Raw genomic sequence first — 12720 nt, forward strand, 5'->3', positions numbered from 1 at the left:
TAGATCGATAGATAGATAGATAGATAGATAGATAGATAGATTTAGATTTTTATATATGTATATTTAGAGTTAATCTATGAACGTCACATACAAATACACAACGAAACCCTTGGTGGGCTTCATTCCTTGCTTCAAATGTTTACATTTCAAGACATTCAACAGGTGCATTATGCTCTTTTAATCCTAAATAGTTTCTGAGAGATACAGACATTTAATAGAATAATCCAAATAAAACAGGGGCAGAAAATGGCACCAACTCACCATTTTTATCTAAAAGTAAAATCTTTAGATAGATAGATAGATAGATAGATAGATAGATAGATAGATAGATAGATTCATTTATATAGATCAGTCATTTATATAGATCAGTGGTTCCTACCCATTTGTTTTAATGCTAAACCAAACATCGTCTAGGCTATATATATATAATATTCCAGTTTCAACATTCTGGAATGCAGCGTCATGACCCACCTTACAAACAACACTGTCAAGATAACAGTTGAGTGATAACAGCTGTTGTGATAGTTGTGTCGTTTGGCTTGTTGTGGAGCACTGAAGAAGGGTGAATGACGGTGACACTCAGCTCTTTGAATTTGGAGCTGTGTAACAGTGGACTGGTGAACGCCACGTACCTCTTCTAACAAGCGTACTTGTCATGTTACCATGGGAACCTTTGACAGACAGATTGCACGCTCAATGACAGAGCAACGCGAAAACAATTCAAAGGCGGACGCGCGATGGTTTCTCCAATCACCAGGGCGAGGGGCGTGGCTACACATCTCAGCAGGCGGGGTTTACACTAGGGAACTGTGTTTAGCACACATCATGTAAAACAAGTTGCAAATGAACTGTCAGAGCGATTCTATCTGACGCTTGATCGAGGCGAAAACAGCAGCTTCGAGTTTATAAATACTACTCTCAGGGGAACTTTTAGGGTAGGTGTTCACCTGTTGCTCATTGTAATGTCAGCTGCTGTATTATATTTTACAACAGATGATGCTTAAAGCCATATGGCAGAGTAATATAGTTCTGTGTTAAAAAAAAAATTCAGAAAATAACGTCATTTAGTACCTAATGTGTTGTGCATCGCCTTTATTATTTCAGTCTGAACGCCTAATTTGGATTTATTTACTTCGTAATTACTGAAAATGATGTGTTCCTTGTGACATTGTGATTGACGAGTATAATATCACTATATATATATTAATAATATAAAATTAAATATTAATATATAATATTAAATATTATCATTATTATTAAAACATATAATCAATTACATATTTGTTTAAAGCGATAACTATATATTTATAGATCATTTAAGATATAATTCTATCATAAAGTAACATATAAATAATTAATAATAATACTTAATAGATCATTTACGCACATGCAGAAATTCCATCTAGATAGTTATCTATATCAGAAATGGCAATGGTGATGTTCTTGTCCTTTCACAGATGTGGGGACCATCACACTTCTGCTTGATAATGTGTCTGTGGGCTTGTTTGGATGCACTGCCAGTTGCTGTGGATAAGACTAAAGTGAGCCCTCCAGTAGAGGATGTAGAGCCCCCTGAAAGTGTAGTAAGTAGTAATGAGTTTTTTTAACAACTTATGAAAACATGCCTTTATACCAGGGGTGCCCAAACTCGGTCCTGGAGGGCCGATGTCCTGCAGAGTTTAGATCCAACCCCAATTAAACACACCCGAAGCAGCTAATCAAGCTCTTACTAGGCATACTAGAAACTTACAGGCAGGTGTTTTGGAGCTGGTTGGAGCTAAACTCTGCAGGACACCGGCCCTCCAGGACCGAGTTTGGGCACCCCTGCTTTATACTAATAGAGACATGTTAGTCTAGGGTTAAAATGGGTTGTGATGCTTCTCTCTAATATGCAGTGTGAAAACTTCAGACAGGTTTGGTAAGCAAGCATTACATATAACGTGATGCTTATAATAAGCTGTGGCATAAAAGGAGAAAGGAGTGTTCAACATACATAGACTAAATCTGATTGCTTGTTCTTTTGCAAATGTTCCTTAACACATAGGTTTAAAAAGAGTTCGTCAACCTAGTGTTTTTTCCTCGCTTCACTCTGTACATCTCATTTAAATTCATTTAGGACACTGGATTGCACTATGATCGATATCTCAGAGAGGTTATTGATTTCCTGGAAAAGGACCCACATTTCAGAGAGAAACTTCATAACACAGACATGGAAGACATCAAGGTATTGCACTGCTTTACTTCCCAATTCTACTTTGCAGAGGCTTAATCGGATTGTCTAAACACCCCATTGCTTACCTCTCATTCTGTTTGGTGAAAACAGCAAGGGAAACTGGCTAAAGAGTTGGACTTTGTCAGCCATCACGTGCGAACTAAACTTGATGAGCTAAAGAGGCAAGAAGTGAACAGACTGCGTACCCTAATCAAAGTCAAACAAGACATGAATGGAGAAAAAGGTATCAAAGGCAGCCCTTTACAAGCAAACTTGTTTCTGTTATTGTTTTGTGGCTCACATTTGCACTAGAGCGTATTGTGAAATGTCCTCCACCATCTTGTTTCTTTGTTTCATTTACCATCGCCAGGCTCACAGAGCACAGATTTTCCAAGGATATGGAATGTTGTATCTGAGAGTGTCATTCATCAAACTCCTCATATCACAGTTTACTTTATAAACCTGTAACTCTGGCCTGCTGCAAAGACAAGAAACGTAAATGAAAAATGAGATGCTCTTAATTTCCCTAAAGGTATGACAGTGGACCACAAAGCACTTCTGAAACAGTTTGAACATCTGAATCACATGAATCCATATACATTCGAAGTGGAAGATTTGGATCGTCTCATTAAATCGGTAGGCTCCATATCTTACTTCCTCCTCCTAGACCTGAACATACCTTAGTCGGCTCTATCTGTTTCTCGGGGTTAAAGCCTAACAACTATAAAATTAGATCCTTGTTTTTAAAAGAGAATATTTCTACGCCTTATGTTATTTTCTACTGGAACAATATCTTTAATAATGTAAATTGGACTCAAGTTTGGTCGTTACCTCAAAAATGCCTCCTTACAAATAAGGTTAAGGAAATCTCATATAAATGAATTCATAGAGTTTATCCAACAAAAGAATTCCTACAAAAATGTAAAATTGATGTTGATTTAAAATGTTCTTTTTGTGAATGCTCCACTGAAACAATTTCTCATTTGTTTTGGTCCTGCCAATATACCCAGCATTTTTGGAATAATGTGGAGGGTTTCATTGCTGATAATATTTTTAAAACATTTTCCTTATCTTATAAACATGTGATTTGGGGTTATTATATCAAGGATCGCTCTTTAAAGGATGTTGGTTTTATTATAAATTTTATTTTATTTTTATGTAAATTTCACTTTCATGAATGCAAGTTTACAAAAGGCAAACCTTTTTATGGTGCTTGGAAAAGAGATTAAAATGTTTGTAGATGTGATGTCAAAATCTAAAAATAGTAAAGCAATTAAAACGATTTATATATGCTCCTCCTTTAACATTTTCACATAATATTAAAAAATATCTGACTTCCTGTTGGTTTTGTTCTACACTCATAGTTGTCACACATTTTCGTTCAGGGCCCAAAATGACCTTTTTGGCAGGTGAAATAAGAAAATGTAAATATTTATTAAAATGTATGTATTAAATATTTTACATTTAGTCATTTAGCAGACGCTTTTATCCAAAGCGACTTACAAATGAGGACAATAAAAGCAGTCAAAACTAACAAAAGAGCAACAATATATAAGTGCAAACGACAAGTCTTGGTTAGCCTAACGCAGTACACATAGCAAGGTGTATATATATATATATATATATATATATATATATATATATATATTATACACACACACACAAAGAAAAACAAGTAGATAGAATAGAAAAAATAGAAAGCTAGTGTTTTTTTTTTAAATAGATGAAGTAGAATTAAAATAGAATAGAAAGTGCTAGAGTTAGAGGGTCAAATAAAGGTGGAACAGATGTGTTTTTAGTCGTTTCTTGAAGATGGTTAAGGACATGCTCGGATTGATTTTTGATATAAATAGATTTTGTTTGCCTTATGACGATGTGAGTTTATTGATTTAGCTGTTTCTCCTAGCATATTTGTGATTAAAATGCAGATCATTTTGTCTATGTGTAACTGCACCTGTCATAAAAACCTTATAATTTTATCCCTGTAGCTCAAAGTGTAGAGAATGGTGCTAGCAACCCCAATGTCATGGGTTCCATTCCTAGGGAATGAAGGAATTGCTAAAATGTACACCCTGAATGCAGTGTCACTTTGGATAAAATGCACAAATGTAAATGTAATGTACATATGTGACATTTAAAAAAATATATATATAATATAATATATATAATTCTACATGTGTCTCAATACAAATACTGTTTAAAGCTTTTTGTGTTTTTACAACTTTGGAGCTATAGCACTGTCATAATTACAATGGATAGCTGCACAAGTGCATTTGTTGCTGCCGTAAACCAGTCTGCCCTTTTTGTGAAATTTTGTATCTGTTCGACACACTTGCATAGTCCCAGAACAAATGTTTGGGTGGATTGAGGGAAAGAAACCGAAGCCATTCGCGAAGGCAGTGTACCATCAGAATGGTTTTGAAACTGATATTTAGGTTAAAAAATTTTTTTTAAACTTAGTTGCTTTAAGTGCCCAAAATTAATTTCAGATGATAAATTAAAAGCAAAAACTTATAAAGAAAACGTTTTGTGTTTGATTTGCACACATCACTGTCATCAGTGAGGGTCAACAGTCTTATCATGTATTGTTCGTCAAGTGCAATTCAAAATTATTTTCCTTTGTTGGATGGAGATCTACTGTATATAATGATCTGCTGGTCTCCACACATTACATTTTCCTCTCTGCTTGTTTCCTTATTTTGTCAAATCGAGGCCACTAATGACCTGGAAAACTTCGACAAGGAACGGCATGAAGACTTCAAGAAGTACGAGATGACGAAGGAACATGAACGCAAGGAACATCTTAAAACACTGGATGAGGAAGCGCGCCAAAAAGAGGAGGAACACTATGAAGAGATGAAGAAGAAACACGCAGACCATCCCAAAATCAATCACCCTGTAAGCTAAAGACACATTCCTTTAACTTATATAAAAATCAAACAAGCTCATTTGTGATATTGAACACTTTATTCCTTTTTTTTATTTTTGTCTTTTTTTTTTTATTGACATATGCTGGACTTCTCCCATCATTTCTTGTGCGTAAACCCCGGCCCTTTCTTACAATCGACTGCAAGCTCACGTTCAGACCTGTCTCCATCCAATGTATAGATTTGGCCTGTATATGTGTAAATAGGGCAGTCAAGACCAGTTGAAAGAGGTCTGGGAGGACGCGGACGGTTTGGATCCCAACGAATTTGACCCAAAGACATTCTTCAACCTACATGGTGAGATCAGTGAGCCTCTCTGTTCTGAACATTTCGATTATATCACAGCACGACTGTGACATCTGTTTGCTTTTACAGATACTAATGGAGATGGCTACTTTGATGAGCAAGAACTCGAGGCACTGTTTACCAAAGAGGTTCCCCTTAATAACCTTTCCATTCAGAGCTATCATAATAGAGTACTTTGAGGATGACGTGGCTTTATGGGGTGCTAAATCTGATGCTTGTGTCCACCCCGTTCAGCTAGAGAAAGTCTATGATCCCACACATGAAGAGGATGACATGATGGAAATGGAGGAGGAGAGACTTCGCATGAGAGAACATGTGATGAATGAGGTGGGGGCATCATAGCAGGGGACTGAATCCTTCATTGTGCTAACGATATTATTTCAAAGATGATTCACTAGTAATCATTTTTTTTGTACTGTCTATAGGTCGACACTAACCGAGACAGGCTCGTTTCACGAGATGAATTTATTACTGCCACAAACAGAAAAGAATTTCTAGAGCCAGATGGATGGGAGGTAATTTTTTTTATCTTTTGGGGTCAACGTGAAACAAAATCTTCCCTATCTGTCAACTGCTTTTCATTAAAACTAAAGGTTCACTGCTGTTGAAAAGTTTGTACGTTTTTACTTTGAAAGAAATTAATACTTTTATTTAGCAATGACACATTCAATTCACAGTAAAGACATTTATAGTGACAGTAAAGACATTTATAATGTTGCAAAATATTTCCGTTTCAAATCAATGCTGTTCTATTCATCAAAGAAACCTGAAAATGTATAATGTTTTGCACAAAAATATTAAGCAGCGCAACTCTTTTCAACATGGATAATAATAAGAAATGTTTCTTGAGCAGCAAATCTTATTAGAATGATTTCTGAAGGATCATGTGACACTGAAGACCGGAGTAATGATGCCGAGAATTCAGCTTTACCATCACAGGAATAAAATACATTTTCAAATATATTTAAATAGAAAATAGTTATTTTAAATTGTAATAATATTGAACAATATTACTGTTTTAATTGTAGTTTTGACAAAATAAATGCAAAATTGGTGCGCATAAGAGATTTCTTTCAAAAACTTATAAAAAAGTGTACATTTCATAAAATTGTTTTCTTTATGTAAAAATGTCCTTTTGTCTGCTTCCTCTTGAGACTTTGGAACAGAATCCAATGTACACTGAAGAAGAGTTGAGAGAGTTTGAGCAGCATCTGGCTCTAGAGGAGCAAGACCTGAACCTGAGATCAAATGAGCTGCTGAAACAGCGAGAGGAGCTGGAGAGACAACAGGAACAGCTTAACGCCCAGAAAATGGAGCTACAACAGGTAGGAGAGTGAGAGATTAAGAGAAACAAATAAATTTAAAAAAAAACTAGATGGGACTGATTTTGGAGCCAGATACTGAGTGAGTGATACACAGGTTCGCACAGTCTTGGAAAACATCCAAATACGAGTGAATTTACAAAGTGTGATTTCCAGACCTGAAAAAGTCATGGATATTAATAAGGTCACTGAAATGTCACGGATATATCTTTGTTATATATACACATATGAGTTATTGTGCAATAATCATGCTGTCTAATCAGCATCTTGATATGCCACACCTGTGAGGTGGATGGATTATCTCGGCAAAGGAGAAGTGCTCACTAACACAGATTTAGACAGATTTGTGAACCATATTTGAGAGAAATAGGCCTTTTGTGTAGATAGAAAAAGTCTTAGACCTTTTGAGTTCAGCTCATGAAAAATGGTGGCAAAAACAAGTGTTGCGTTTATAATTTTGTTCAGCGTAGATGAAGCTTATTTTTAGTGCCATTCTGATTTTTTTTGTGGCAATATTTTCATATTTATTAAGCACCTTCCCCCATTCACATTACCATTATTCAAATAAATCTCACTATCATTACTGTAATGGGAAATAACTATAAATTATTTCAATTGTAAAAAGAAATGCTTAATACTTTTTATATCTAACTATATAAAGGTTTTTTTAAAGAAAGTATTACTTTTATAAAGCAATGATGTATTACATTGCTCAAAATGACAGTGAAGCATTTATATTGTTGCAAAAGATTTATATTTCAAATAAATGCCATTTGTTTAAACTTACATTCATCAAAGAATTCTGGGGGAAAATGCGTTACGGTTTTACATAATGTATCGCATAAGAATCTACACAAATTACAGACCCCACACTTTTAAATGAGTGTTTATGATAAAGTTTTGTTGCACTGCTTTTATCTTGTCACTAAAACATTCCCTTTTTAAAACATAAGGGAAATGTCTTGAAGCTAGAATTCTCTCACCTCAACACTTTCTACCATACTGATCATGTCTTTTAGGCGGTAGAGCACATGGAGCGGTTGAAAACACAGAAAACAGAGTCTCCAGTACAGGACAACGGTCAGTGTAATTATTTTACATTTTTCTGGTCAAAGGCATTTTGCCCTGTCATTTGGAACAAAATATTGATTTTCTATCATTATACTTATATTAATGCAGTACCTTTTGCGGCGGAAATGCTGCCTGGGGACAGTCAGCCTTTGTCACACGGTCATCAGCAAGACCTCCCCGCACATTCTTAGCAGCTCAAGCTCTTCTCAGTGTCTGTAATGTGTTTGTCTGTTGTATGTAGTGTCAAATATTTCCATCCTCACATTCAAATGGACCATTTACTGTCACTTAGCAGAGACCTTGGCTTTCCATTGAAGTAATCAAACAAATCATTGTGGTGGTATTCTCAAACACAAAAAATATTGAATTGCGGTATCCCAAAACGGGTCGCTGAAGTATGTAAATGGTTAACAGAATTATCTGTGGACAATCACACTTCTGTCCACATTCTCTTATCTAAAATGCAGATAGTTTGTGAGGACAGGGATTGTACTTGAAACTTGTATTTAGAGAAATTAAATGTATTTTTATTGTTCTTGTAAATGTCTTAGCCATGTTTGCACAAACATGGATAAACCTCATAGGATAAATTTCTCTTTACATTTAGGCATTTGATAATATACCTGGGCAATAAACACACTTCATGTTAAGTTAAATGCCCCACGATTCAGCATTCCTATTGTACGGCACTTCCAATGAAAAGACTATAGAATAGAATAGAATATTTGTTTGCTTTAGTTTCACTTGAAAGTGAATCCTAAATTGATTTACAAGGGTCTTTTAATAAAGTTTCTGAAAATGTTGATGAATTACTACTGCAACACTAGTGATTTTTTTTCAAGCTGTTTTATTTTAATTCATTATGGTTTTCAACCAGTGTTCTACTGTAAACAATGAATAAATTTATAAAATATACAGAAATATAATTAAAGGGATAGTTAACCCTTTAAGCATGAAATAGGTATGGATTTTTTTTCTTTTTTGACTGTGCTTTACCACTCTACAATGTATTAAATTATCTATGGTTCACCAACTGTGCTCTGATTATCACTTCATTTTTTTTTTTCAAACATACAAAATCAAAAAATTTCACTTAATTAAGGATCTATTTTTTGCCGTAAGAATCCTTGAACCTTGATAAAAGGTAATCAACTGACTTAACAGGAGGATATTTATCTGATCCATCACAGCATGAAATGATGGCCTCATCATCTGGTTGTACAAAGAAGGCCAAAGACTGACGTGTGCCAGAGTCACCTGCAGGGGGCAGCAAAACCCTATGAACCTGAGGGTCAGAACAATAGAAAAGAAACAAGCGTTGCTTGCACTGCACAATTAAATTAAATGCAATATTAGTAAAGAAACTTACGGCAGACACATAGACATCGCTGGTCCACCTTTGCATCAGGTCTGCTATGTTAATCAGAACTGTTCCAGGAATGCTGGGGGCTGAAATGTACTCACCAGCCCGGTTCAGGACCTGGAGGAGAACAATAATACAATTACTATCCTAAATGATAAAGGACCACATTAAACATGAATCTTTTCTCCTCTTGTCCTATATTGGTATTCACCTGCAGTCCACCCTCTGGGCTTTGGAAGACCAAAGTGATACTCCCATAATCAGAGTGTTCACCACAGCGCAGCTGATTTCCCTTCACACATGTGCTGTTCACCGGAGGATAGTACAGAGCCCGTAGTGTCGTTCCATTCACATCACCTTAAAACAACCCACATCATAAAGGTCTTGCAGGCCTCCCAGCCATTGACTCACTGCATGGGATGAAGTAGTGCATTTCATTCGACTTACTTCCAATATGCTTATGTGCACTGAGAAAGACCTCTGCTTCCAGGCCCAAACCAAGAGCCATCAATCGGAGCACTCTGAGAGAAAGTTCCTTACAGCGCAGGAAAAATGATACTTGCACATCTCGAAAATCATCAACTCCTTCTGAAGGCCAATTCTGAACACATTGAAAGTGGAGGGTTATAAAGTCAGGCTTCCTTAAAGTATCTTAATGTTAATGCTATTTAAAAAAAAAAACAGTTGTACATATTAAAAAATACTTTATATTTGAAATAGAATGGTTTTGTTTTTCAACATAGCTGTCATTTGACATTTTTTTCAAATTTCTGTATAGGTGTGTGCGCGCGTGTGCGAGAGAGAGAGAGAAAGATAATTTCCTTCAGAAATTATTCTAATATGCCGATTTGCTACAAGAAACATTTATTATCATCAATGTTGAAAATGTTTAGTATTTGTAGGGAAACCGTGATACACTCAAAAGTTTTGGGTAAGATTAAAATAATAATAATGGCTACTTTTATTTAGCAAGGAAACATTAAATTGATCAAAAGTGACAGTAAAGACATTTATAACGTTACAAAATATTTGTTTCAAATAAATGCAGTTTTTTTTAACTTTCCATCAAATAATCCTGAAAAAAACCCATAAATTAAGCAGCAAAATACTTTTTTTTCTGCAATCCTTTTTTTAACCATCATGTCCCTTTTAGAGGCTCGTATGAAACCAACATACAAAGTCACTCCTCATTAAATATTTTCACTCAAAAAATGTATTAAAACTCTTATAAAAGTACAATTATTTGGCACCACTGGAAGAAAGGGAAGAAGACACGAATAGGTATTTACTATATCCGAGCACAAAGATGCTGTATTAAACGCCTCCTTCAGATCACCGTGACGTCGAGGATTCAAACTGTAAAATGACAGGATATAAAACCATTAATTCTCCATCATTCGTGATTTTTTTAGCAGTAATGCTTCTGAAGCTAGAACAGTCTGACATGCCTTTCCGTTTCTACCGAAACCCAGCCGTGGTTTCCATTACACGAGAAACTGCTCCTGCTGAAAGGTTTCTTCATGCTTTCTGGCAAACAGAAGAACTTCTTTGAAACACCCATAACTTTGTCCACCTAAAACAATGGACAGAAGAATAATAGCCAGCCATTTACGAACTACTAGAAAACTTCTCGTAACAAACGTGCACAAAATGACAAACCTCGTCCTGATTTATGCCCGTGTTTTTCAGATAAACAAATCCCACCTCGGTAAAGGCCCTTCTTAGTTCGGCACTTATCTTCTCCAAGTTATCAACGGATACATTGGTCTTTTCCAGTTCGTACACACTGAGATCTACGACAGGTATCTCCATAAGGAGTTATTTTTCCTCGAGACAGCAAAACGACAAATAATTATTTTAAAATCCTGAAGAAAATACGCCAAGGATCTTCGCTTCTTTCATCAATGCAGGAGTTGTTGAGCAATGTAGTGTCATAAAGAGCCACCAATGAAAGATCAAACCATGGCAGCACAAAGATCACTGGATTTCAGCCTTTTCAGTGCTCTGAAAGTTTACATGTCCCCATTCTAATCCTACTATTTTGCAGTACACCGTCTAAACTTTGTAGTATGCACTGCAAGTTATTTCCAATGGGTAAAAGATTTAAATATGCTTTCTGAAAGCAATATAAAAAAGTATTTCCAGTGGTATTGAAACATTAGTTGCGTATGCATGGCAATCTTGAGTACCTTTGTTTACGCATTGTGTGTAAAGAAAACTAAATATTATGCAGTGTGTACCCATCTCTCAAATCAGTATTTTTACTAAGCTTAGCAAACAGTCAAATGTTAATGAGTATATTTTGTACACAAGTAATGCACCATAAGATTATCATTTATTTTACAGATGGCTTCTGAAATTAGCTTTCACAGAAAAAACATGAGGTCTACACCATGGGAATGTTAATATCTGAAATGTGGTTAAAAGAAAAACAACAATGTACAACTTTGTTTGTTCACTGATAATACATGGGGAGTCTTGCAGAAAAAAAAAAAGTGTTAAAACAATTTGGTCTTTAAAATTTTTACTGAAATATTTTCATTTGGTCTTAAATAAATCTACTGACCACAGAAACAAGACACAAAGACATTTCAATTTTTAATTTTAAAGTTCATTTCGTTATGGTTTCTTTCCAAATTTGCTCTTTTTGTCCTTATTTTTCTTAATCTTCTTGCTTTGCCATTGTTCTTTCTGGTTCATGCCTTCCAGTTTTCTTTTCTTGTCACTAAGGGGTCAAATACATAGTTCATAGCAGTTCATGATTCCAGACAAAGCCTCCCCTACCCAAGCTTCTTATTACTCGGTTTACCTTTTTATGCTAACAATAGCTGTATGTCCTGCTTTCTTCAACACGTGATCCCATTCCTCGTCATCTCCTCGAATCATGTACCTTCATGAAAAATTCAGAATGGATAAGAGTGGACAACTGCACCGCACAGCCAAATGAGTGGAAAAATGTTTATATTAAATATATTACTTTAAAATATTAAAAACATTTTACATCTCGTTAAATTGGTCATTAACTAGCTTATTAATTAGCTCAGAGAAAGGGTGGAAACTGTAAACGTTTATAAACCCTCCGGGGCCATGTGGGACATTTTTATATGGATGGATGCGCTTTATTGGACTTCTTTTGGACAATTGACAAGAAACACCCACTCACTGGCATTATAAATATTTTTTTTATATAAGTCCGATCGGATTTGTCTGAAAGAAGAAAGTCATATACACCTAAGATGGCTTGTGGGTGAGTAAATTATAAGGTACATTTTATTTTTACTATCCCTTTAAATAAGTGCAGTTTGGACTATTGCTTTGGGAAAACTCACTCTGAAAGATTCATGTCTTTAATCTTCTCCATTTCATTTTTGTGTTTCTCTTGGAACTCTTTGGCTGCATCATTCTAAGGAACAAAACACAGTTTTAATATAACACCTTGTCACAAAAATGTGCTGCTTCAAATAAATGCTGTTCTTTTGAACTTTCTATTCTTCAAAGGATCCTGGGGGGGGGGGGGGG

The 12720-nt window shown here is 35.4% G+C and overlaps 3 protein-coding genes across 5 annotated transcripts in view; 1 reads left to right on the forward strand and 2 right to left on the reverse strand.

Moving 5' to 3' along the window:
- Positions 1–797: 797 nt before the first annotated feature.
- On the forward strand, positions 798–8494 carry LOC107554560 (nucleobindin-2-like). 2 transcript variants are annotated; one of them, XM_016237113.1, is made up of 13 exons: positions 798–935; positions 1458–1583; positions 2117–2224; positions 2324–2465; positions 2745–2848; positions 4925–5110; positions 5346–5436; positions 5515–5573; positions 5680–5772; positions 5871–5960; positions 6600–6770; positions 7787–7847; positions 7947–8494. In XM_016237113.1, exons 2-13 carry the CDS (start codon positions 1458–1460, stop codon positions 8027–8029), a joined length of 1314 nt encoding a protein of 437 aa, XP_016092599.1. In that variant the 5' UTR covers positions 798–935; the 3' UTR covers positions 8030–8494. The 2 variants fall into 2 exon arrangements, with proteins under 2 accessions (XP_016092599.1, XP_016092600.1); XM_016237114.1 differs by having other exon boundaries at positions 2324–2456.
- An 88-nt stretch (positions 8495–8582) lies between these two features.
- LOC107554562 (UPF0676 protein C1494.01-like) lies at positions 8583–11108 on the reverse strand. The gene is made up of 7 exons (XM_016237115.1): positions 10861–11108; positions 10650–10774; positions 10491–10557; positions 9649–9802; positions 9413–9558; positions 9208–9318; positions 8583–9123 (listed from the first exon to the last, which is right to left on the reverse strand). Exons 1-7 carry the CDS (start codon positions 11011–11013, stop codon positions 8944–8946), a joined length of 936 nt encoding a protein of 311 aa, XP_016092601.1. The 5' UTR covers positions 11014–11108; the 3' UTR covers positions 8583–8943.
- Positions 11109–11517: 409 nt separating this feature from the next.
- Positions 11518–12720, reverse strand: part of LOC107554563 (RNA cytidine acetyltransferase-like) — a 13200-nt gene continuing 11997 nt past the window's right edge. For both annotated transcript variants that reach the window (XM_016237117.1, XM_016237116.1), the window contains exons 27-29: positions 12531–12604; positions 12011–12091; positions 11518–11926 (exon numbers count right to left, since the gene is read on the reverse strand). In XM_016237117.1, coding sequence (XP_016092603.1) covers positions 11821–11926; positions 12011–12091; positions 12531–12604 — 261 coding nt within the window. In that variant the 3' untranslated portion in view covers positions 11518–11820. The remainder of the gene's footprint in view (positions 11927–12010; positions 12092–12530; positions 12605–12720) is intronic.

The sequence above is a fragment of the Sinocyclocheilus grahami genome, unplaced genomic scaffold (genome assembly GCF_001515645.1).
Source record: "Sinocyclocheilus grahami isolate Dianchi unplaced genomic scaffold, SAMN03320097.WGS_v1.1 scaffold506.1, whole genome shotgun sequence".
Classification (NCBI taxonomy): domain Eukaryota; kingdom Metazoa; phylum Chordata; class Actinopteri; order Cypriniformes; family Cyprinidae; genus Sinocyclocheilus; species Sinocyclocheilus grahami.